This window comes from Rhinoraja longicauda, chromosome 10 (genome assembly GCF_053455715.1).
Source record: "Rhinoraja longicauda isolate Sanriku21f chromosome 10, sRhiLon1.1, whole genome shotgun sequence".
NCBI classification, from domain to species: domain Eukaryota; kingdom Metazoa; phylum Chordata; class Chondrichthyes; order Rajiformes; family Arhynchobatidae; genus Rhinoraja; species Rhinoraja longicauda.
This window is the reverse complement of record NC_135962.1, coordinates 21451293-21475567: the sequence shown is the minus strand read 5'-3', so window position 1 is coordinate 21475567 and position 24275 is coordinate 21451293. Positions and strand designations below refer to the sequence as shown.

Sequence of the window (24275 nt, the reverse complement as noted above, 5' to 3'; positions counted from 1 at the left end):
GACCGCTTCACGCGGTGGCCGGAGGCCATACCGCTGGCCGATACATCAACAGCCACATGCGCTCGTGCGTTGGCCGCGCACTGGATTGCTCGCTTTGGGGTGCCGGTGGTCATCTCCTCGGACCGGGGGCCACAGTTCACCTCCAAGCTGTGGTCGGCCATGGCCCACCTGTTGGGCGTGCGGCTGCATCACACCACGGCTTATCACCCGCAGGCAAACGGCCTGGTGGAGAGGTTCCACCGGCAGCTGAAGACAGCGCTGAAGGCGCGACTCTCCGGCCCCGACTGGATGGACGAGCTACCATGGGTTTTGCTGGGCATCCGGACTGCGCCCAAGGAGGACCTGGCTTCATCGTCAGCGGAGCTCGTATACGGGTCCCCGCTCACGGTGCCCGGGGTTCGTGCCCTCGTTGCCGGGGCGAGAGGAACCGCCCTCATCCACCCTACAGCGCCTCCGAGAGCGAGTTGGCAAGCTCGCACCCGTGCCGACGTCCCGCCATGGGACATTCTGCCCTTGCGTGCCATCGGCCCCCCGGGACTGCGCCTTTGTGTTCCTGCGCCGTGACGCCCACCGGACGCCACTCCAGAGGCCGTATGAGGACCCGTACCGGGTGCTGGAGCACGGACAGACAACCTTTATCTTGGACATGGGGGGCCGGCCAGAGGCCGTGTCAATTGACCGCCTGAAGCCGGCCCACTTAGACATTGACCAACCGGTGCGGGTTGCCCAGCCTCGGCCACGAGGTCGCCCACCCTTCCGGGACCCACCACCTGTCCCTCCAACTGTGCCTCCGCCGGCCCCTCTGTCGACCGATTACCGTACGCGGTCCGGTCGGGTTGTGCGACCACCAGTGCGCTTTGTGCCTCCGGTTCTGGGGGGGGGTCCTGTGGCGGCTCCCAAGGGTCGGGCCATACCACTACCGACCCCTCGGCACGGGAATGGACCAGTCCAGGGGGGCGGTCCGGTACTAGAGATATAAGGACAAGGTTTTGGGCGCGAAGCCATTCCGGCAGACTCGACCCGTCTGATAACCGACTATTAAAACCTTAACGCCCCCAAAATACCTGGCTCCTTGCCTTTAATTCGGGCCTCTACCGACGCGCCACAATGTGACAGGGCGTCTAATAAAACTTCAATCAATCCTTGTTGCAACATTCCTGAAAGGAGAAAAGGAACGTAGCTGCAATAATGTCTTTGGCGGCCCTCCAAATGAGTGCAGCTCAGCCAAAGTAAAGCAAAATGATAAATGCAGGATTATTGCCACCAGTGACTTACCCATAGCAGACACACTAAATGAATCTTTTTGAAAGGCCTGGAAATCTCAAGGCAGTGTGAAGTTATGGAATGCCCAATACATTTGAAGCCACTTATTGCTTGCTAGTTCTTGTCCCACAACTTCTCTCTACTTGTCTTTATCAACTGTCGCCTCTCTACTCCATCAGTCTATAGAAGGGCCCAAATCTGTCCATTCCCTCTGCGGATGCTAGCTGACCCACTGAGTTCCTCCAGCAGTTGTTTTTACCTGTGTTCTACCCAGTTTCTCTGGTTTACATACTTCAACAGTGGAAGCCGGTTAAGTTTATCTGGTTAACACCCTTTTGTTTGTAGAAATTGCTCCTTCCTTACTACGAAGTGATGAAGTACCATAGATCATTTTGATATAATATTAATCAATTTCTGTTTGTTGAAATTACAAAAGACTATTTGCACACAAGTTTATGACCTTTGCTTTCTTTCAGGTTATTAATAAGTATGGCGACCTTTATGGAGTTGAACGTATTGCTGAGCTCCTGGGTGTGGACAAAGGTTCTTTAGACTTTAGTCCCATTGAAGAGGCCCCGGAGCAAGAAGCGACACTGGTGTCCTGGTGAGTGATTGTTGAACCCCTATTGTTTAACTCCACCTCAAGGAGAAGGAATCAAAATGTAGCTGAAAATATTTTCATAAAGCTTGCAAATTTATGCAGAATTTGATTAGGACCACAGAGCTTTCATCTTGGAAATACAGGAAACTGCAGATGCTGGAATCTTGAGCAAAAAGCAAACTGCTGGAGGAACAGCAAGTCAGCCAGCAACTGAGGAGGGAATGGATAGAAGAAATCTGAAGAAGGGTCCCAATCTGAAACTTCATCTGTGCATTTCCTCCACAGATGCTGCCTGACCTACTCAGTTCATATAACTTTCAGTTAGTTTTTTCAAACCCATTCATGCAAAATAAAAACATTATTCAGTCATTCTATTTTAAATGGATGTTGCACAAACTAACTGTGTTATATTATTGCATAGTCTGTAGATGCCTAAAACCAGAGGGCACAGCCTCAGAATAAAAGAATATACCATTAGAATGGAGATGAGGAGGAAATTCTTTAGCCAGAGGGTGGTGAATCTGTGGAATTCATTGTCACAGACGTCTGTGGAGGCCAAGACATTGGGTATTTTTGAAGCAGAATTCTTGATTAGTTGGGGCATCAAAGTTTACGGGGATAGGGCAGGAACATGGGTTAAGAAGGAAAAATAGATCAACCATGATGAACTGGTGGAGTAGACACGATAGGCAGAATGGCTTAATTCTGCTCCTATATCTTACAGTCTAAAAATAAATTATGGATGGGTTTTGTTGAAAGGAGTAAAATTAGACGGAGTTGCTCTTTTTTGTGGGTTCTTGTTCAGTGAGTTTTGTAAGCAGAGCATTTGGATAGTGCATCTTGGACCTGCATAAATAGGGCAAGCTACTGTGACTAACCACAAGAAAAAATGTTTACAACTTCTTATTCTGAGGCAAAACACTCCATTCTAAACACCCCAGCAGAGTAAATATCAACTCCATATCTGCCCTATCAAACCCATTCTGCATTTTGTACATATCAATGTGATCACTTCTCATCCTATAAAAGTGGCATGGTGGTGCAGCAGTAGAGTTTCTGCCTTAAAGTGCCAGAGACCCAGATTTAATCCTGACCACGGGTGATGTCTGTACAGAGTTTGTATGCTCTCGTTGTGACTGTGTTTTCCCCGTGTGATCCAGTTTCTTCCCACACTCCAAAGATGTACAGGTTTGCAGGTTAATTGGCTTCGGTAAAAATTGTAAATTGTCCCTAGTCTGTAGGATAGTGTATGGGTCTCACTGTTTGGCATGGACTCAGTGGGCGAACTGAGTTTCCACATTTATCTCTAAACTAAACTAAAACTTGAAATAACACATGCTATCTACTTAATCTCCAATAAATAAAACACTCAATCACAGGAATCAATCTGATTAATTTTGGCTCAATTTCCTGCAGTTACATCCTTCTTCACACTGTGCATAATATTCCAGATCCATTCTCATCTGGGCCCAACATAGTTGGAACAAACTGTCTCTTTTAGACTCAAACTTGTTTACAATTAGGTTTGCCAAGGTTTAGAGGGATATGGGCCAAATGTGGGTAAGTGGGACTAATATAGATGGGGCACCTTGGTCAGTATGGGCAAGTTGGGTCGAAGGGCCTGTTTCTGTGCTGTAGGACTCTATATCAGTAATAAATGTGCTCCAGCAACAGTTTAAATGACAAATAAAACTGTGGACAAATTATCTGTGAGATATCAAACCAGCTCTCTCAAAGGCCAACAACAGCTTTTGAAATACCACAGCAAAGAAGAAAATTCTTTGTTGTACAGAAAACTGAGATAGCAAAATCAAAAATAAAACCTTGAATGTTGTAACTTTATATTTTGGTTTATTTGTAGGTTGAGTTCCATTGATTTAAAATACCATATTTGGAAACTTGGAGTGGTGTTCACGGATAATGTAAGTACAATTGGAAGCAATGACTAATTTCCCATTTCTACACATGTGCATCATCTCTGCTTGATGAATCCAGCTTGTTTTGTGCAAATCCCATTATGACTTGCTTTCATATAGAATATGTTAATGTTACTATACTGATTTACCCAATTATACTACAATTTACTATTTTACTGTACAGGTGACATCAGTTATAGACAATAGACAATAGGTGCAGGAGTAGGCCATTCAGCCCTTCGATCCAGCACCGCCATTCAATGCGATCATGGCTGCTCACTCTCAATCAGTACCCCGTTCCTGCCTTCTCCCCATACCCCCTCACTCCGCTATCCTTAAGAGCTCTATCCAGCTCTCTCTTGAAAGCATCCAACGAACTGGCCTCCACTGCCTTCTGAGGCAGAGAATTCCACACCTTCACCACTCTCTGACTGAAAAAGTTCTTCCTCATCTCCGTTCTAAATGGCCTACCCCTTATTCTTAAACTGTGGCCCCTTGTTCTGGACTCCCCCAACATTGGGAACATGTTTCCTGCCTCTAATGTGTCCAATCCCCTAATTATCTTATATGTTTCAATAAGATCCCCCCTACCCCGTTCCTGCCTTCTCAAATCTTTACATTCTAAGTTGGTCAACATTGTTTTTAAAAAATCAGTTGAAAGGAAAGTGCTGAAGATCTACAAATATCATTTTTACTGTATTGTCAACAGCAGCTTGATTTCTGAGAAAAAAATAATTCAAATAAAAATGACACCTGGAAATCTAAATTATGATGTTCTGCTCAGCCAAACTGCAATTTCCTATCTCTACGCTATTTTTTCTTATCTGATACTTCTTTCCTATTCATTGCACGGCATTTTGCAAGTTACTCCATGTTCTTTTATGTTATAAATGTCTCTTACTAATTTTGTAAGGATTCAACATTCCTATTATTATATCTAATAAATCCAATGAAAGGCGTCTGACTGAAAAGCACGGCCAATGCTGGTACTTTCAGCCACAAGGGCCATTTACAGCACTGTAGTGACTTGGACAAAAAGTTTACTATTCTGGATATGACATCTAGTCTTCAATGCATTTGACAAAACAATACAACTATGGACCAGGAAACTGATAAATTAACAATAAACCAAGGGTTCAAATACAATATTGCATCACTACTTTAATTGGACTTTCATTACATCAAAGTTCCAAGAAGTTTTCCAGAAAAAGCTGACTTTTTAAAATTGTAATAATCTACTGTTTCCAAAATCTTTATAAGCAAATTCATTCATATCATTTCTATTTGCAGTCATTTTTGTATCTGGCTTGGTACACAACCATGTCTATTTTGGGTCACTACAACAACTTCTTCTTTGCTGCCCACTTGCTGGATATTGCTATGGGTTTTAAGACGTTGCGCACGATATTGTCATCTGTAACACACAATGGGAAGCAGGTGAGAACTATTAAACAAAAGGTGTGGTTAATGTCTTATTATTTTCAATCTTGAAAGATCTGAAACATTATTGTGAAGGCTTATTTAAAATTTGTAATAGCTTTAAAATGGTAGATCTGTATAGGTTTTTTAAATCACTTTTTGGAAATAGCTTTAGATAAAAACATTCAGTCAAACATGATGTATCTTGAGTAGGAAATAACTGCAGATGGTGGTTTAAATCGAAGATAGACACACAACTCAGCAGGACAGGCAGCATCTCTGGAGAAAAGGAGTGGGTGGAGTTTCAGGTCAAAACCCTTCTTCAGATGTATCTTTAAATGTTCTAGATAAACTATCAATACCAAGATGCTTGTTGGGATTATTCCTCTTCCCTTTTTTCCTGAAGAGTGCTGTAACATCTGTATCCTTCCAGTTGTCTAGTTGTCTTACATTTAAGGTTTGCAAGAAGAGGGTATTTGGCCCATTTTATTTAAGATGCTGGATTCTCGCCAGTCACAACCTTCATGCAAACTATTTATCTCCCATGTTTCTACTTGAAGTCTCTTCTGTATTTTCATCATTCTTTGCATGAAGAACAATTTCCTGAAGCAAAGTTTAAGTTTTTAAATGTATCCTTTAAAAAAAGAAAAGAGAGATGGATATCCAGCTCTCGAACAATCCTCGCCATAGCTCTGCAAGTATTTCTCTTTCAAGTTCTTGTCTTTTTTGATCACATAATCTATTTCTATCACCAATTCAAACCAGTGGATGGACTACAAATGATGGCATTACAATTGATATCCACAAGGTGTGAACAAATAAATCAAATGCTTCATCTTATCCGCGTTCTGTTTTTGAGCTTCTTTATAAGTCTAAAAATGTTGTAATTCTGTCCTGTATATCAAACCCCAATTATTTTGTATATCAAAAAGAGCAATGACTAAATAGCTTTGGACTGTTTATTTAAAAACAGAAAATCTTGGAAATATTCATTAGATCAGGTAGCATTAGAGAAATGGATTCAACTTTTCAAGATGAATATCCTTGATCAGAATATTAACTGTTTCTCTTTCCGTGGATGCTGCCAGATCTGCTGATATTTTTGTAGAATCATTCAATGTGTACACCACTGGATTGGGCCCTTTCAGGCCATCTTGTCCATCCCTACGTTGATGTCTATCGATACTAAACCAATTTTCATTTATTCGACCATTTTCCTATATGCCTTTCCTATCCAAGTAATTGTACCAAATGCCTATTAGATATCTGCCTCTGCCTCCCTCTAATCAGCTGGCTCCAGATAAGCAGGTTGCTCTGAAAGAAAAACTTTACCCTTGGATCTTTTTCAAATGCCTCCACTTTCAACTTAAACCTGTGCCCTCTGGTTCTAAATTCCCCTGCCCTACTACAAAGACTTTATCTTTTCTCTGTCTCTCATTCAATAAACATATATAAGATCACCTCTTAGTCTTTTGTGTTCCAGTGAGAATAAACCTAACCTAGCCAATTTCACCTTATAACAATAGCCCTCCTTCCCTGGTGAATGTTTTCTGCACTTTCTCGATTGTTACCACATTCCTTCCTGTTATTGAGTCATAGTCATAGAGTGATACAGTGTGGAAACAGGCCTTTCGGCTCAACTTTCCCACACCGGCCAACATGTCCCAGCTACAAGTTCCATCTGGCAGCATTTGGACCATATCCCTCCAAACCTGTCCTATCCACGTACCTGTCTAACTGCTTCTTAAATGTTAGGAAAGTCCCTGCCTTAGCTACCACCTCTGGCAGCTTATTCCATACATCCATCACCCTTTGCGTGAAAATGTTACCCTTCAGATTCCTATTCTATTTCACTTCACCTTAAAACTATGTCCTCTGGTCCTTGATTCACCCACTCTGGGCAAGAGACTCTGTGCATCTACCCGATCTATTCCTCTCATGATCCTATACACCTCTATAAGATCACCCCTCATCCTCCTGCACTCCAAGGAATAGAGTCCCAGGCTACTCAACCTCTCACTATAGCGCAGACCCTCTCGTCCTGGCAACATCCTCGTAAATCTTCTCAGTACCCTTTCCAGCTTGACAACATCTTTCCTATAACACGGTGTCCAGAACTGAACACAATACTCTAAATGTGGCCTCACAACTTATTTTACAACTGTAACATGACCTCCCAAAGTCTATACTCAATACTCTGTCTGATCAAGGCCAATGTGCCAATAGCCTTTTTGACCACCCGATCTACCTGCGACACCGCCTTCAGGGAACTATGCACCTGCACTCCTAGATCTCTCCACTCTACAACACTACCCAGAGCCCTAACATTCACTGTGTAGGTCCTGCCCATGTTAGACTTCGTTATATGTAACACCTCACATTTTTCTGCATCGAATTCCATCAACCATTCCTCAGCCCACTTGGCCAATTTATCAACATCCTGCTGCAATTTTTCACAACCATCTTCGCTTTCTGCAAAACCAACCACTTTTGTATCATCTGCAAATGATACTTGCTGTGTATGTTCTCATCCAAATCATTGATATAGATAACAAACAGTAACGGGCCCAACACCAAACCGAGGCACACCACTAGTCTACAGGCCTCCAGTCTGTGAAGCAATCTTCCACCATCACCCTCTGCTTCCTTCCATGAAGCCAATTTTCTATCTATTCAGCTATTTTTCCTTGGATGCCATGCGATCCAATCTTCCAGAGACCTACCGTGAGGAACCTTGTTGAATGCTTTACTGAAGTCCATATATAAAACATCTACAGCTTTGCCCTCATTTGCCTTTTTGGTCATGTCTTCAAAAAACTCAATCATATTGGTGAGACACAACCTCCCAAGTACAAAACAATGCTGGCTATCCCTAATCAGCCCTTGTCTGTCTAAATGCCTGTATATCCTATCCCTCAGAATACCCTCCAGTAACTTTCCAACTACAGATGTTAAGCTCACTGGCCTATAATTCCCAAGATTTTCACTGCAGCCCTTATTGAATAAAGGCACATTTGCTACCCTCCAGTATTCCAGCATCTCTCCTGTATTTAAAGACATAGAAACATAGAAAATAGGTGTAGGAGGAGGCCATTCGGCCCCTCAATCCAGCACCACTATTCATTGTGATCGTGGCTGATCATCCACAATCAGTAACCCGTGCCTGCCTTCTCCTCATATCCTTTGATTCCACTAGCCCCTAGAGCTCTATCTAACTCTCTTTTAAATTCATCCGGTGAATTGGACTCTACTGCCTTCTGTGGCAGAGAATTCCACAAATTCACAACTCTGGGTGAAAAAGGTTTTTTCTCATCTGTTTTAAATGGCCTCCCCTTTATTCTTAGACTGTGCCCCCTGTGGACTCCCCCAACATTGGGAACATTTTTCCTGCATCTAGCTTGTCCAGTCCCTTTTATAAGTTTATATAGTTTTATAAGATCCCCTCTCATCCTTCTAAATTCCAGTGAATACAAGCCCAGTCTTTCCACTTTTTCCTCATATGACAGTCCAACCATCCCGGGGATTAACCTCATGAACCTATGCTGCACTGCCTCAATAGCAAGGATGACCTTCCTCAAGTTAGGAGACCAAAACTGCACACAATATTCCAGATGTGGTCTCATCAGGGCCTGTACAACTGCAAAAGGACTTCTTTACTCCTATACTCAAATCCTCTTGTTATGAAGGCCAACATGCCATTAGCTTTTTTCACTGCCTGCTGTACCTGCATGTTTACTTTCAGTGACTGGTGTACCAGGACACCCAGGTCTCGTTGCACTTCCCTTTTTCCTAATCTGACACCATTGAGATAATAATCTGCTCCTTGTTCTTGCAGCCAAAATGTATAACCTCACATTTAAATATATTATCTGCCGTGCATCTGCCCACTCACTCAACCTGCAACCTCCTAGCATCCTCTTCGCAGTTCACACTGCCACCCAACTTTGCATCATCTGCAAATTTGCAAGTATTACTTTTAATCCCATCATCTAAATCATTAATATATATTGTAAACAGTTGCGGCCCCAGCACCGAGCCTTGCGGCACTCCATCCACCACTGCCTGCCATTCTGACAGGGACTCGTTTATTCCTACTCTTTGTTTCCTGTCTGCCAACCAGGATGTCAGGCTAACTGGTCTTATAATTTCCCATTTTCTCTCTCGCTCCTTTCTTGAAAAGTGGGATAACATTAGCTACCCTCAAATCCACAGGAACTGATCCTGAATCCATGAACATTGGAAAATGATTTTGTTACCTTCTGTTGTCCTTTGAAAGTTTTCCAATCCTCTGGCCCCCGCTACTCTTTGCTTTGTTATACATCTTTTAGTTTTATTCCACCCCTAACTTCCCTTGTCAGCCATGGTTGCCTCTTACTCCCCTTAGGATCATTCTTCCTCTTTGGAATGAAATGATCCTGCATCTTCTGGATTATGCCCAGATATTCCTGCCATTGCTGTTCCACTATGGCGAGTCCGAAAACTTGTTGGTTGTAGAAGAAGTTTATTGCAGCCGCAATATTCGAATACAGAGTTAAACAACAAGGTAAAGGACAACCATCAAAAACTTACTGTCTTCTTCGAAGACTTCGCCGAACTGGCTATTTCGGGCGCCAAAAGCGCACATGACATCGCTGGCCAATCAGCGATGTCGCTCCCTGGACCAATCCCCATGGTCGCGTTCACACGTGACCTCGCTGGCCAATCCGAGGGTTCGACAACCTGGACCATTCTCTATGGTCGCTACACCACCATCATTCCTGCTAGGATCCTTTTCCAGTCGACCTTGGCCAGCTCCTCTCTCATGCCTTCATTGTCCCCTTTGTTGCAACACTGACACTTTTGATTTAACCTTCTTCCTCTCAAATTAGATTACAACTTATCATATTATGGTCACCTCCAAGCGGTTCCTTTACCTTGAGTTCCCTTATTAAATCTGGTTCATTGGACACCACTAAATCCAGAATTGCCTTCTCTCTGGTAGGCTCTAGTACAAGCTGCTCTAAGAATCCATCTCTGGGGGTCCAGACCCAACCTGATTTTCCCAGTCTACCTGCATATTGAAATCCCCCATAACCACAGTGGCATTACCTTTGTTGCATGCCAATTTTAACTCCTGCTGCAACTTACACTCTATATCCAGGCTATTGTTTGGGGGTCTGTAGATAACTCCCATTAATGTCTTCTTACCTTTACAATTCCTCAATTCTATCCACAGCGACTCCACATCGTCAGTCCCTATGTCACCCCTCGCAAGGGACTGAATTTCATCGCTCACCAACAGGGCTACCCCACCTCCTCTGCCCACCTGCCTGTCCTTTCTATAGGACGTGTAACCCTGAATATTCAGTTCCCAGTCCCGATCCTCCTGCAGTCATGTGTGTCAGCCCCACAATGTCATATCTACCAATCTCTAACTGAGCCTCAAGCTCATCCACTTTACCTCTTACACTTCATGCATTCATATATAATTCTTTTAATCCATAACTCAACTCCCCTCTCATATCCATTCCTATTTCACTTGGCCATATTTTCCTATCCCTTCGTGAGCCTTCTGCCCCATTAATTCTGGTGTCTTTCTTAACTTTTCCTGTACTCTTTCCCATTAACTCCATTCTTGGATTTCCAATTTGTCTCCTCACCCCCCCCCCCCCCCCCCCCCCACTCCCACTTATTAGTTTAAACCCACCCATGTAGCAGTGGCAAACCTGCCTGCCAGAATGCTGTTAAGGTGCAACCCGTCCCTTTTGTACAATTCACCCTTACCCCAAAACAGATCCCAGTGGTCTGAGAATCTAAATCCCTGCCCCCTGCACCAGCTCCTCAGCCACTCATTCAGATCCCGTATCTCCCTGTTCCTGCTCTCACCAGCACGAGGAACTGGAAGCAAACTGGAGATAACCACTCTGGAGGTCCTGTTTTTCAGCTTTCTTCCGAGCTCTCTGAAGTCACGCTGCAGAATCTCTTTCCTCTTCTTCTGGATGTCATTTGTGCCGACATGCACTACCACTTCCAGCTGCTCACCTTCACCCTTGAGGATGCCCTGCAATCCGTGACGTCCTGGATCCTGGCACCAGGGAGGCAACACACCATCCTTGAATCCCGCCTGTTGCCAGTCTGTACCTCTAAGTATGGAGTCCCCGACTTGTAAATTTTAACCAGGGCTCCCTCAATTTTCTCTCTGGTATGCTACAATGTCCTCGGATATATATGATCAGACCCTGGAGATTTGTCTACCTTCATCACTATAGTACCTTCTGCACCTCTTCGACCGGAGCACGGACTGCTCTCAAGACCCTTCCATTGACTGCCCCAAATTCCTCCGTCCTCCTGTCTTTCTCCACGGTAAATACAGCGGAGAAATACTCATTGAGGGCCTTGCTTATCTCCTATGACTTCACACAGAGTGTGGTGTGTTGTGTGGTGAGCACATCGTTATTCAATACTGCAAGTGTGATCTGACCAATGTTTGGTAGCTCTAACATGATTTCCAAAGTCAATGCATCAGCCATACCAAATGCCCTTTTCAGGGATCTATGACAATGACTATCAACTTGCACCTCAAAAGTGTCTCTGTACATCAACACCTCAGCTCCCTGACATTTTATGTCCTATGAGAATTTGTCTTCCCAAAGTGAATTATCTTACTTTTGAAATGTAATTACCTTAAATTCCATCTCCTCTGCTCTGCCCAACTATCCAGTTGAGCTATGAGATGCTATACCCCTTTACAATGTTTTGTTATATGCAACTCTGCCAATTTTCATTTCATCTATAAACTTATTAATTAGATCACCTACATTCACATCAGCGCTCCCAGCAATGATCCGTGGTTTGCCATTTGTTATAGGCTTCCTCAGAACAATACTTCCTTCTATCCCCAAGCCAATTTTTTGATCCAGTTTGCCAACATGGCTGGGATCCCGTGTTTTCATCTTCTAAACTTATCTACCATGTGGGACCTTATCGAAAGTCTCACAAAAGTCTAGGTAAACCATGTCTACCGTGTTGCCTTCCTTCATCTTCTTAGTTACCTGAAAGCTTGTTTTTATGTGATTTCCAGCATCTGCAGTTTTTGAATTTGAAGTCCTCTTTATTTTCTTCCATCCATAAAAGCTTCATCACTACTTCCTACTTTGTCATTTCATCAATTTTGTATCCAGACATCCACTGCACCTTTCATTCCAAAAGCTTCAATTTTGCTAATATCTATTAATAGTGAGGATTTATCAAATGCTAAAACTGCACCATCCTCCACTCTCTCTATTACCTTGTTTAATCGCTGAAGCAATTAAGAATCAATAAGGTCAGGACCCTTTAGATGGCATCACATTATACTTTGTTCTTTTTCCTTGTGCAGCTTGCGCTGACTGTTGGTCTCCTGGCAGTGGTCGTGTACCTGTACACCGTGGTTGCTTTCAACTTCTTCCGCAAATTCTACAACAAGAGCGAAGATGAAGAAGAACCAGATATGAAATGTGATGATATGATGAAGGTATTTGTTTATTTATTAGCACCTTATTTTTGTTATTCACAAACGGAAGTGCTATTGCTCGTATGGCTAAAGTCCTCTCTACTTGAGTATCAGGATTTTGAACTAGTAACTGGAAAGGATTGACTCTTTATGACCATATCAGCAGTCGTGCAACTTGGAGGAATGTTCCCATATGCCCAATGCCTTCTTCCCTCGTGATGTCAGAGGTTTCTTGATGAGCTGTTGCACTGCATTTTGACAATGGTTTGCATTGAATCCATGCTGTGTAGGTGGTGGAATGGAGAGTGTGTTAACTTACAAACATGTTGCTAATCAAACAGGGTGTTTATCACGGATATGTCAAGCCTCAAGTTTTGTTGGACTGTACTCCTGGCATTACTTGTACATGGAGTGATACAGGATGGAAACAGGCCCTTCAGCCCAACTTGCCCATGCCGACCAAGATGCCCCAGCTACACTAATCCTATCTGCCCGTGTTTGGCCCATATCAATCCAAACCTTTTGTTTCCATGTACCTATCCAAATGTCTTTTAAATGTGGTTATAGTACCTGCCTCAAATACCTCGTCGAGCAACTCATTCCATATACTCATCATCCTCTGTGTGAAAATGTTGCCCCTCAGGTTTAAGGTGAGAGGGGAAAGATTAAATATGAACCTATGTCCTCTGGTTCTAGATTTCTCTGCTCTGGGTAAAATACTCTGTGCATCTACCTTATCTATTCCCCTCATGACCGTATACAACTCTATGAGATCACCCTTCATCTTCCTGTGCTCCAAGGAATAAAGCTCAAGCCTGCCCAACCTCTTCATATAGCTCAGGCCCTCAGGTCCTGGCAACATCCTCGTAAATCTTCTCTGTACTCTTTCCTGTAGCAGGGTGACCAAACAAAGAACACAATACTCCAAATGTGACCTCACCAACTTGTAGATGTTGGGAAGGAGTTAGGAAGTCTAAAGTGAGTCGTTCACTGCAGAATATTAACATAAAATATTTATGCGGCTGATCCAGTTTAAGTTTCCCACCTCCATTCTATTCATGAGTTGTATTACCATATAAGCAGTGGTAATGCCTAGAATGTCAAGTGCAAGTGGTGTGGAAGATGATCACTAACTGGAAAATGTATGCTTGCTATTACCAGCCCAAATCTGTCCTTTGCTTGGGTCTGGATGCACACAGGTGGTTACCTTTTTGGCTTGGGAATTTTGAATGCAACTGAACATTATGTTCTTATCACAGAGCACACTTTTAGCTAGACGTGTGTAACAGAGGAATAGCTGTAGAAATTTACTTCCAGAACAATGCAAATCCCAGAAAATCCTGGGCAATAAGTTATTTAACTGAGTGCCACCAGACTTAGTTCACTCAGTTATGATTCTCAGATGAGCTTAATGCATTTTGTGCACACAAGGGAGAATTCACATTATATACGTTACCAATTCAGTCCTGAGTCATATTTCAATCCTCTACCAGTTTATTACTCAGATATTATTTCCAGTTATGTAGATTTTTTAAGGTGATGATTCCCACAATCACATTAAATTGTATGTGATTTAGTTATAATTATCAACTGTTAGCAATTGATTGTAAATGTAATATCATTTATATGTTATGTGGCACAGAACGCCACAGGAGATCCTTTTTCCTTGTGGCTATCAAAACTGTACAACTCCTCCCACTTCTGTCGTGGGGTAGATTGACTCTTCTTCCCCCCCCCCCCCCCCCCACTTCTATCTTTGCACATCCCTCATCCTGGACTTTTCCACTCGATAATTTAATTTCATGTCTGGTAGCAGACCAATTTCCCTCCGGGATAAATAAAGTTGTATTGTATCATGTGGAATACATTTTTCAATGTCCTTCTCCCTCCCCTCCCCAACTGGGGTAAATGGAGTTCCACGTGATGGGATATAATTGAACAATCACCCACAGTCTTCCATTATTTTCATTCTCTTTGGTTATCTGCAAAACTCTTTGTATCATCATGCATTAATCACTTGGGGATATGTAACATTGGCTCATAAAGTAGGAACACCTACTGATTTCCACATCATGCCCCAGAAATGTTGAAGCCAATTTGGCATGTGAACCACTGCTGCAGCCAATACCATCAAATAGTCAACTAAATACTTAATGGGCCTTGAAGCAATGGTACTGATATAAAGAATGACTCATTTTCTGCCGTACCATCTTAATTCAATGCTTCCTGCCTTTATAACACATTTAAATTGTTGATAACGCAGACAAGATTATGACAATGCTTTTTTTTTCAGTGCTATTTGTTCCACATGTATGTGGGCGTAAGAGCTGGCGGTGGCATTGGAGATGAAATTGAAGATCCTGCTGGTGATCCTTCTGAAATGTACCGAATTATCTTTGACATCACATTCTTCTTCTTCGTCATTGTCATCCTACTAGCCATTATTCAGGGTATGTTTTCTTCCCATAAGTTTGCAGTAGAATTTCCTTTTATTATTGGAAAATCAAACTAGAGCAGGACCTTCAACATGAATGGTAGAAAGACAGGAGGACGGAGGAACGTGGGGCAGTCAATGGAAGTGTCTTGAGAGCAGTCAGTGTTACTGTCGAAGAGTTGCTGAAGGTATTATTCATGTATGAAGGTAAACCAACCTCCAGGACCTGATCATATATATTCGAGGACATTGTGGGAAACCAGAGAGGAAATTGCGGGAGGCCTGGTTGTAATTTACGAGTTGTCTTTAAATACAGGAGAGGTGCCGGAAGAGTGTGCAAATGTTGTGCCTTTATTAAAGAAGGGCTGCAGGGAACTATAGGCCAGTGAGCTTAACATCTGTAGTTGGAAAGTTACTAGAGGGTATTCTGAGTGATAGGATATTCAGCCATTTAGACAGACATGGGTTGATTAGGGATAGTCAGCATGGTTTTGTACGTGGGAGGTCGGGTGTCACAAATCTGATTTGAGTTTTTTGAAGACGTGACCAAAAAGGTCGATGAAGGCAAAGCTGTAGATGTTGTATATATGGACTTCAGTAAAGCATTCGACAGGGTTCCTCATGGTAGGTTGCTCTGGAAGATTAGATCACATGGCATCCAAGGACAAATAGCTGAATGGATAGAAAATTGGCTTCATGGAAGGAAGCTTCTCGACTTGAGGCCTGTGACTAGTGGTGTGCCTCAGGGTTCGGGGCTGGGCCCATTACTGTTTGTCATCTATATCAATGATTTGGATGAGAACATACACAGCAAGGTTAGCAAGTTTGCAGATGATGCAAAAGTGGGTGGTTTTGCAGATAGCAAAGATGGTTGTGAAAAATTGCAGCAAGATGTTGATAAATTGGCCAAGTGGGCTGAGGAATGGTTGATGGAATTTAATGCAGAAAAATGTGAGGTGTTGCATTTTGGGAAGTCTAACATGGGCAGGACCAACACAGTGAATGGAAGGTCTCTGGGTAGTGTTGTAGAGCAGAGGGGATCTAGGAGTGCAGGTGCATAGTTCCCTGAAGGGGTGTCGCAGGTAGATCGGGTGTCAAAAAGACTTTTGGCACATTGGCTAGAGTATTGAGTATAGAAGTTAGGAGGTCATGTTGCAGTTGTATAAGACATTGGTGAGACCACATTTAGAGTATTGTGTTCAGTTCTAGGCACCGTGTTATAGGAAAGATATTGTCAAGCTGGAAAGGGTACAGAGAAAATTTACAAGGATGTTGCCTGGACAAGTGTCTGAGCTAAAGGGAGAGGATAAGTAGGATCAGACTCTATTCCTAGGAGTGTAGGAGGATGAGGGGTGATCTTATGGAGGTGTATAAGATCATGAGAGGAATAGATTGGGTAGATGCAGAGTCTCTTGCCCAGAGTAGGTGAATCAAGGACCAGTGGATGTACGTTTATGGTTAAGGGGGAAAGATTTAATAGGTCGCTAATGGGTAGGTAATGTTATCCCCCTTTTTAAGAAAGGAGGGAGAGAGAAAACGGGAAATTATAGACCAGTTAGTCTGACATCAGTGGTGGAGAAGATGCTGGAGTCAATTATAAAAGACGAAATTGCGGAGCATTTGGATAGCAGTAACAGGATCGTTCCGAGTCAGCATGGATTTACGAAGGGGAAATCATGCTTGACTAAACTTCTGGAATATTTTGAAGATGTAACTAGGAAAATTGACAGGGGAGAGCCGGTGGATGTGGTGTACCTCGACTTTCAGAAAGCCTTCGACAAGGTCCCACATAGATTAGTGGGCAAAATTAGAGCACGTGGTATTGGAGGTAGGGTACTGACATGGATAGAAAATTGATTGACAGACGGAAAGCAAAGAGTGGGGATAAATGGGTCCCTTTCAGAATGGCAGGCAGTGACTAGTGGGGTACTGCAAGGCTCGGTGCTGGGACCGCAGCGATTTACAATATACATTAATGACTTGGATGAAGGGATTAAAAGTACCATTAGCAAATTTGCAGATGATACAAAGCTGGGTGGTAGTGTGAACTGTGAAGAAGATGCTATGAGGTTGCAGGGTGACTTGGACAGGTTGTGTGAGTGGGCGGATGCATGGCAGATGCAGTTTAATGTGAATAAGTGTGAGGTTATCCACTTTGGTGGTAAGAATAGGAAGGCAGATTATTATTTGAATGGTGTCAAGTTAGGAAAAGGGGACGTACAACGAGATCTGGGTGTCCTAGTGCATCAGTCACTGAAAGGAAGCATGCAGGTACAGCAGGCAGTGAAGAAAGCCAATGGAATGTTGGCCTTCATAACAAGAGGAGTTGAGTATAGGAGCAAAGAGGTCCTTCTGCAGTTGTACAGGGCCCTAGTGAGACTGCATCTAGAGTACTGTGTGCAGTTTTGGTCTCCAAATTTGAGGAAGGATATTCTTGCTATTGAGGGCGTGCAGCGAAGGTTTACTAGGTTAATTCCCGGAATGGCGGGACTGTCGTATATGTTGAAAGACTGGGGCGACTAGGCTTGTATACACTGGAATTTAGAAGGATGAGAGGGGATCTTATCGAGACATATAAGATTATTAAGGGGTTGGACACGTTAGAGGCAGGAAACATGTTCCCAATGTTGGGGGAGTCCAGAACCAGGGGCCACAGTTTAAGAATAAGGGGTAGGCCATTTAGAACGGAGATGAGGAAAATCTTTTTCAGTCAGAGAGTTGTAATTCTGTGGAATTCTCTGCCTCAGAAGGCAGTGGAGGCCAATTCTCTGAATGCATTCAAGAGGGAGCTAGATAGAGCTCTTAAGGATAGCGGAGTCGGGGGGTATGGGGAGGAACGGGGTACTGATTGAGAATGATCAGCCATGATCACATTGAATGGTGGTGCTGGCTCGAAGGGCCTACTCCTGCACCTATTTTGTCTATTGAATGTGAGGGGTAACTTTTTCACACAAAGGGTGGCGGATGTATGGAACAAGCTGCCAGAGGAGGCAGTTGACGCAGGGACTATCCCAACATTTAAGAAACAGTTAGACAGGTCCATGGATAGGATTGGTTTGGAGGACTATGGACCAAATGCTGGCAGGTGGGACTAATGTAGGTGGGAAATATTGGCCAGTGTGGGCAAGTTGGGCTGAAAGGCCTGTTTCCATCCTATATTACTCTATGACTCTATTAAAGTTGGAACATTATGTTTCAGTCGTACAAGACATTGGTGAGGCCACATATCGAGTATTGTGTTTGGTTTTGATCACCCTGCTCTAGGAATGATGCTGTTAAGCTGAAGAGTGCACAGAAGATTTACAAGGATGTGGCCAGGTCTGAGCTATAGGGAGTGCTTGAGCAGGCTAGGAATTTATTCCTTGGAGTGCAGTAGGATGAGGAGTGATCTGGCAGAAGTGTACAAGATCATGAGGAGAAAAGATAGGGTGAACACGCAGTCTTTTACCCAGAGTGGGTGAATCAAGGACTGGAAGACATATGTTTAAGGTGAGGAGAAAGATTTTATCAGAACCTGAGGGGCAACGTTTTCCACTGAAGAGGGTAGTGGTTATGTGGAACGAGCTGCCGGAGGAGGTGATTGAGTCAGGTAGATAACAACACTTAAAAGACATTTGGACAGGTGCATGGATAGGAAAGGTTTAGAGAGATAGGGGTCAAATGCAGGCAGGTGGGACTAGTAACGATGGGGCATCTTAATTGGCATGGGCAACTTGGGCTGAAGGGCCTGTTTCGATGCTTTATGACTTGCTTTCGTGGGAAAGATAGCTGATTGCAGTACTCTGTTAGATGTTTTGAGTAACCTGCTGAATTTCAATAGATTTTGTTTAATCAGGTTTTCTTATTTTTATATGTCCAGTATCCATAAGTAACATCCCGAGAGCATACTTCGACTCCTGTGAACAATGCTGGTTTCCTTCTTATAGAGGAAACAGATACTGAGGATAGTGCAAACACGTGTGCTGGAATGTAAGCAGATTTCTGGGGTTTAGGCTAAGCTCCACTCTCTGGAAAAGACTCTAGGATTGCCTGACTGCGTTGAAATCAAAGATGGTTCTCGTGGCTGATGACAAATATAACATAGGGGTTACAAACATAAGATGACCATTAACAAACCAAACAGAAAATACATAAGAAAAGTCATAATCTAGCAAATATTTAGAATGTGCAAGTTGTTATAAGTAATTGAAGTAAATGGCATTGAAGGGTAAAATGGTATTGAAGGGTACAAGAAGTGATATTGCATCCCAGTGAACAAGTAAGTGATCCTACGTCATGAAATTATAAAATGGTGCCACTTAATTAAAGAGCTGTTTTTTTCCTAGGACTTTGTGAGACAAGTAATGTAATTAATACATTTCTCAAAGAAATAGCAAAGTTATGAGTCAAGAATACAACTTTTAACAACATTCTAAAATTGTATAAATACATTATGAAACACATAAATCCCAAAGAGAATTTATACAGACTGTGCCAATCAAAATATGTCCAACAAATTAATGCATCTCTTATTACCTCAATTATAGTGAAAGTTAATCCTGCGTTTTGCTTTGAAAAAATCACTTGGCATCAGTTTATGTCTGTTAAGCTTAAATCACATTTTCTTCTAGCCACAATGTTGCTTTTCTCTTGGAACATGTGTTTGAGTGAGTGTATATCATCAGTGCAAGGCACTTCATAAACTGTTAGTACTTTTCTTACACTTATTTTCTGTGATTAGGTTTGATTATTGACGCTTTTGGGGAGCTGAGAGACCAACAGGAGCAAGTGCGAGAAGACATGGAGGTGTGTTTAGTTTACTACTGATATTTCTCATTACTCCCCTTGACAGCAGAAGGTGGTCTCTCTCAGAGCAATCCCATTCCCCTTCTTATTTCCTTATACCATTCCTCCATACTTACTCTCCCTCACACGGTCATCAAATCTCCACGCTTTCCCTTCTACATACCTTCACAAAGACAAATTAAAGCAAGACAGTAAATCCACCAACTGGCATGTCTTTGGGATGTGGGAGGAAATCAGAGCACCTGAGGCGGCAGAAGCTGCTGTGTCAGTGTTCCCAATACATTATGTTGATATCAGTGTCCATGCTTTCCTTGTTTTCACGTTAATGCTGCATAGTTACTAGAACTATCAGTATTCAAATGTACCATAAACCAACAAATTAAAATGTTCTCGCATATGTAAAAGTGTAATGCATGAATAACGTTGCAAAGACAATTATTGTTGGTAACTACTTGAATCAATGGATTGTTCTTTCTGTTCTAGACCAAATGCTTTATTTGTGGAATTGGCAATGACTACTTTGACACGACACCACATGGTTTTGAAATACATACTTTGCAAGAGCACAACCTTGCGAATTACCTGTGAGTATAAAATACTGTATGTGTAGGGTGTTTATGAGAAGATAACTAAGTTATATCAAGGAAAGGGAGTTGATCAGTCTTCCTGTCAGCATTGGAAACCTGTTAAAGGAATCCAATAATTTAAAAAAGCAGTTTAGAGCATGAAATATTTAATGCAATGCTATGCCACGTCGCAAACATGTCATAGCATTGCTGAAGTCAGGCAAAGAACTCTCAGCAACAAAGAGCTACAGGCCAATATCACTTCTTTGCCACACCTACAAGCTGTTTGAACGACTCATCTTGACCCGCCTCAGCCAGGTGATAGAGCCATCCCTAATAAAGGAGCAGGCAGGGTTCCGGCCTGGGAAGTACTGCACAGGTCAGCTTCTCCATCTCACCCAACACAGAGGATGGCTTTCAGGAAGGTGTTATCACATGCGCTGTTTTGTAGACCTTTCAGCCGCTTATGACACAGTAAACCATCGCCGACTGTTACACAAAGTACTTAATTTGACACACAACTTGCATCTAACCAACCTGGTGAAAACACGCTTCTTTGTCGAGCTGTCAGGAAAGAAAAGTCGCTATGTTAAAGACCAGCCTTTCCATCCCAACACCAGGAGTTTCATTTCTGCAGATGACCTGTGCATTACAACCCAAAGTGCTGACTTCCTCGAGGCAGAAGCTACTCTGTGTGAGGCTTTAGTCAACCTGTCCTCATACTACAAAGAGAATCACCAGAGAGCTAATCCATCTAAAACCCAAGTCTGCGCCTTCCACTTGAAGAACAAGTATCCAAATCGAAGGTTGAAGATCAAATGGAATAGAGTCAGATTGGAGCACTGTGACAATCCAGTGGCTCTTGATCGATCTCTGTCCTACAAAGCACATATCACCAAGCTTAAAGGAAAAGTCAGTTCAACTAAAGCTCTTCTTAGCAAGCTGAGTACCTCAAATTGGGGAGCAAATTCTAAAACCATTTGATCAACAGCTCTGGCTCAGCTTCTCCACTGCCGAGTATGCCTGCGCAGAATGGGAGCACTCGGCTCATGCAAGGAAGATTGATCCTGTGCTAAACACAAGCTGTCGCTGCATGCATGAAACCTACCAAGACTGACAACATCTACCCACTCTCTGGCATTGCACCTCCTGGAATCAAAAGAGCTGTAGCTAGTCAAAAAGAACGCCTCAAACATAGGATGAAAGACACCACCTACATGACCACCCTTTGCTACCTCAGCGTTTGAAATCATGCAGAAGTTTCCTCTCTTCTGTCCATCCCCTGGATTGCAGTGCATTGTCCAGAAGGCTCAAACTCTGGGAAGAGAGACTAGAGAAATCTCCGGGCGACATTCACAATCGATCCCTCTGAGAAACTCCCACCAGGTTCCGACCAACCGTGGATAACCTGGCGCAGTCTCAACAGACTGCGGACAGGCATGGGCAGGAGAAAATGGAACATGCTGAAGTGGGGATATACTGAAGATGCGGCAGACTGCGAGTGCAGACGGGGCCTCCAGACTATGGAATATCTCCAGAGCTGTGACATGCTGCATGACACATGCACTGCAAAGGCTCTTGCAGAGGCCAACGATGTGGCACTAAATTTTGCTCGTTAATGGCAAACAGTTGTGTGATGACACAATGTTTAAAATATATATATATTTAAAAGGAACCAAAGAAGATCTGCTTGGTGGATTGGCACATTGAAACTAAATCGGCCGTCCCACCTGATTTTCATATTCACCAGACACCAAACGTAGACCAAGAGCACAATAAGACTTCGCAGTTGAATCCTGTACCAGGTTACACCATTCAAATGAATGTTTGGTTATGTGGAAGAACAATAATAAGATATTATATTTATTTGTATCTGTCGTGTATCATAAAACTTTCCACTTGTCCATGCCAACCAAGCTGCCCCATCTATACCAGTCCCTCCTGTCTCCATGTCCATCTAAATCTTTCCAATCCTTGAACCTATCCAAATGTCATTTAAACGTGGTTATACTACTTGTTTCAACTACCTCTTCTGGCAGCTCATTTCATATACCCATCACCTTCTGTATGAAAAGTTACCCTTCAGGTTTCTTTTAAATCTGTCCCCTCTCACCTTAAACCTATGTCCTCTGGTTCTTGATTCCATTCTCTGGATAAAATACTCTGTGCAATCACCGTATCTATTCAACTCATGATTTTATCCATCCGAATAAGATCACTCCTCAGCCTTCTGCGCTCCAAGGAATATAGTCCTAGCCTGTCCAACCTATCCCCAATTCTTCTCTGCAATCTTTCCAGCTTGCATGTTAATTATTCCTAATCAGTCCCTGTCTATCCAAATACATATATATCTTATTCCTCAGAATCCTCTCTAGCAACTTGCCTACCACAGATATTGGACTCGAAGGTCTATCACTCACAGGCTTTTCTTTGCAGCCCTTCTTAAATAGAGGCACAATATTAGCCACCCTTCACTCGTTTGGCACCTCGCCCATGTCTAATTCATTTCAATACCATAAATATAAGGCCCCAAAACCTTTATCTGGCACAATGTATTACTGACTCAGTGTAAAGTCAGCATTATTAGCTTAAAGTCTGGTGATAACTAACACCATGATCTGATAAATAATTGTTAACATATTTTGCTTACCATAAGATTCAAAGTCACAGCTCTCAGAAGGTTTGATCTGCATTTCTCCAAGTGAACTAAATTTGACTTCTGAAATTAATGCTATAAATTAGATGTCAAATCAATTTAGGACATTTCACATTTATGCACTTTTGAATGTCTTTAACATCCAAGCAGAAATAGAGGGGAACTGACTATTGCACGGAAAGTAGCTGCCTGGCAACCAGCAGACTGTAGTGTCAAGAGAGATGAGTAGGGGAGGAAATATAATAATCAAATGAAAGAGATCATCATGACGTTTGTAGCAACTTCACTGATGTTGCCAACAAAGTGACTGGACAGAAGCAGTGCCCACTCCCAATCATTGCTGCTCAAACAAGACAGAGATACATCACTATCCCATTCTAGTGCAATATGATTTAAAAAACGATAGATTGTCATCTTCACAAAATATTAAAGCACTAAAAATGGTAACATTTTTCAAATTGTGGGTCAAAGTTCTAGGAAATGTAGTGCTGCAATATTAAACATTAACATCATGGCCAGATTGCCTTTGATCTGACCCATGCCATCACCTGAATCAATCTCCCGTGCCCTTGTGACTTAAAATGAGCTCCAAAGATCAACAATTGTCAATTTAACAGCTCATTGCAATTGAAGACCATCAAACCTTTTCTCAAAAAATGAGCAGTTACTGACTGAGAATGGGGTGCAGACTGGTTCTAAAATGAATTGCGTGAATATCTTAAAGGAAAGAATCTGCATGTCCATGGAAAAGAGGTTATTGAGCTACATTGCTCTTAAGTAGAGCTGATATTGATTCAGAAGGCGGCCATTTGGCCTGTAGAGATGTTACCATTCTGCAACTCTCAAAATGTCACTGATCATCCCAAACATAAACTAGAGGTTAATAGGAATAAAAGTGAAAATATAAACTGTTTATATCTTTTCACTACTCTCTCACAGCTTTGTTTGCACTTCTGTAGGAAATAGAGACCATTGTGAGTGGGATTTTAAGTTAAGTTTTCTTAATTGCAGATTCTTCATGATGTACCTCATTAACAAAGATGAAACTGAACACACTGGTCAAGTAAGTGAGGAGGGGAAGGGGAGGTTGGAATGAGAAGTGGCAGCGGGAAGGGAGAGTTGAGGGGAAATAGGAGAGAAGATGGGGAGGAGAAGGAGAGTAGA

General features: G+C 42.7%; 1 protein-coding gene across 1 annotated transcript in view; it reads left to right on the top strand.

Annotated features, from left to right (window-relative positions):
* The window catches only part of LOC144597735 (ryanodine receptor 3-like), a 308708-nt gene that overhangs the window by 282064 nt on the left and 2369 nt on the right, over window positions 1-24275 (top strand). The window contains exons 97-104 of the mRNA XM_078407262.1: window positions 1740-1867; window positions 3726-3786; window positions 5071-5217; window positions 12557-12691; window positions 14964-15120; window positions 19825-19889; window positions 20373-20473; window positions 24123-24174. Of these exons, the coding sequence (XP_078263388.1) occupies window positions 1740-1867; window positions 3726-3786; window positions 5071-5217; window positions 12557-12691; window positions 14964-15120; window positions 19825-19889; window positions 20373-20473; window positions 24123-24174 (846 nt within the window). The remainder of the gene's footprint in view (window positions 1-1739; window positions 1868-3725; window positions 3787-5070; window positions 5218-12556; window positions 12692-14963; window positions 15121-19824; window positions 19890-20372; window positions 20474-24122; window positions 24175-24275) is intronic.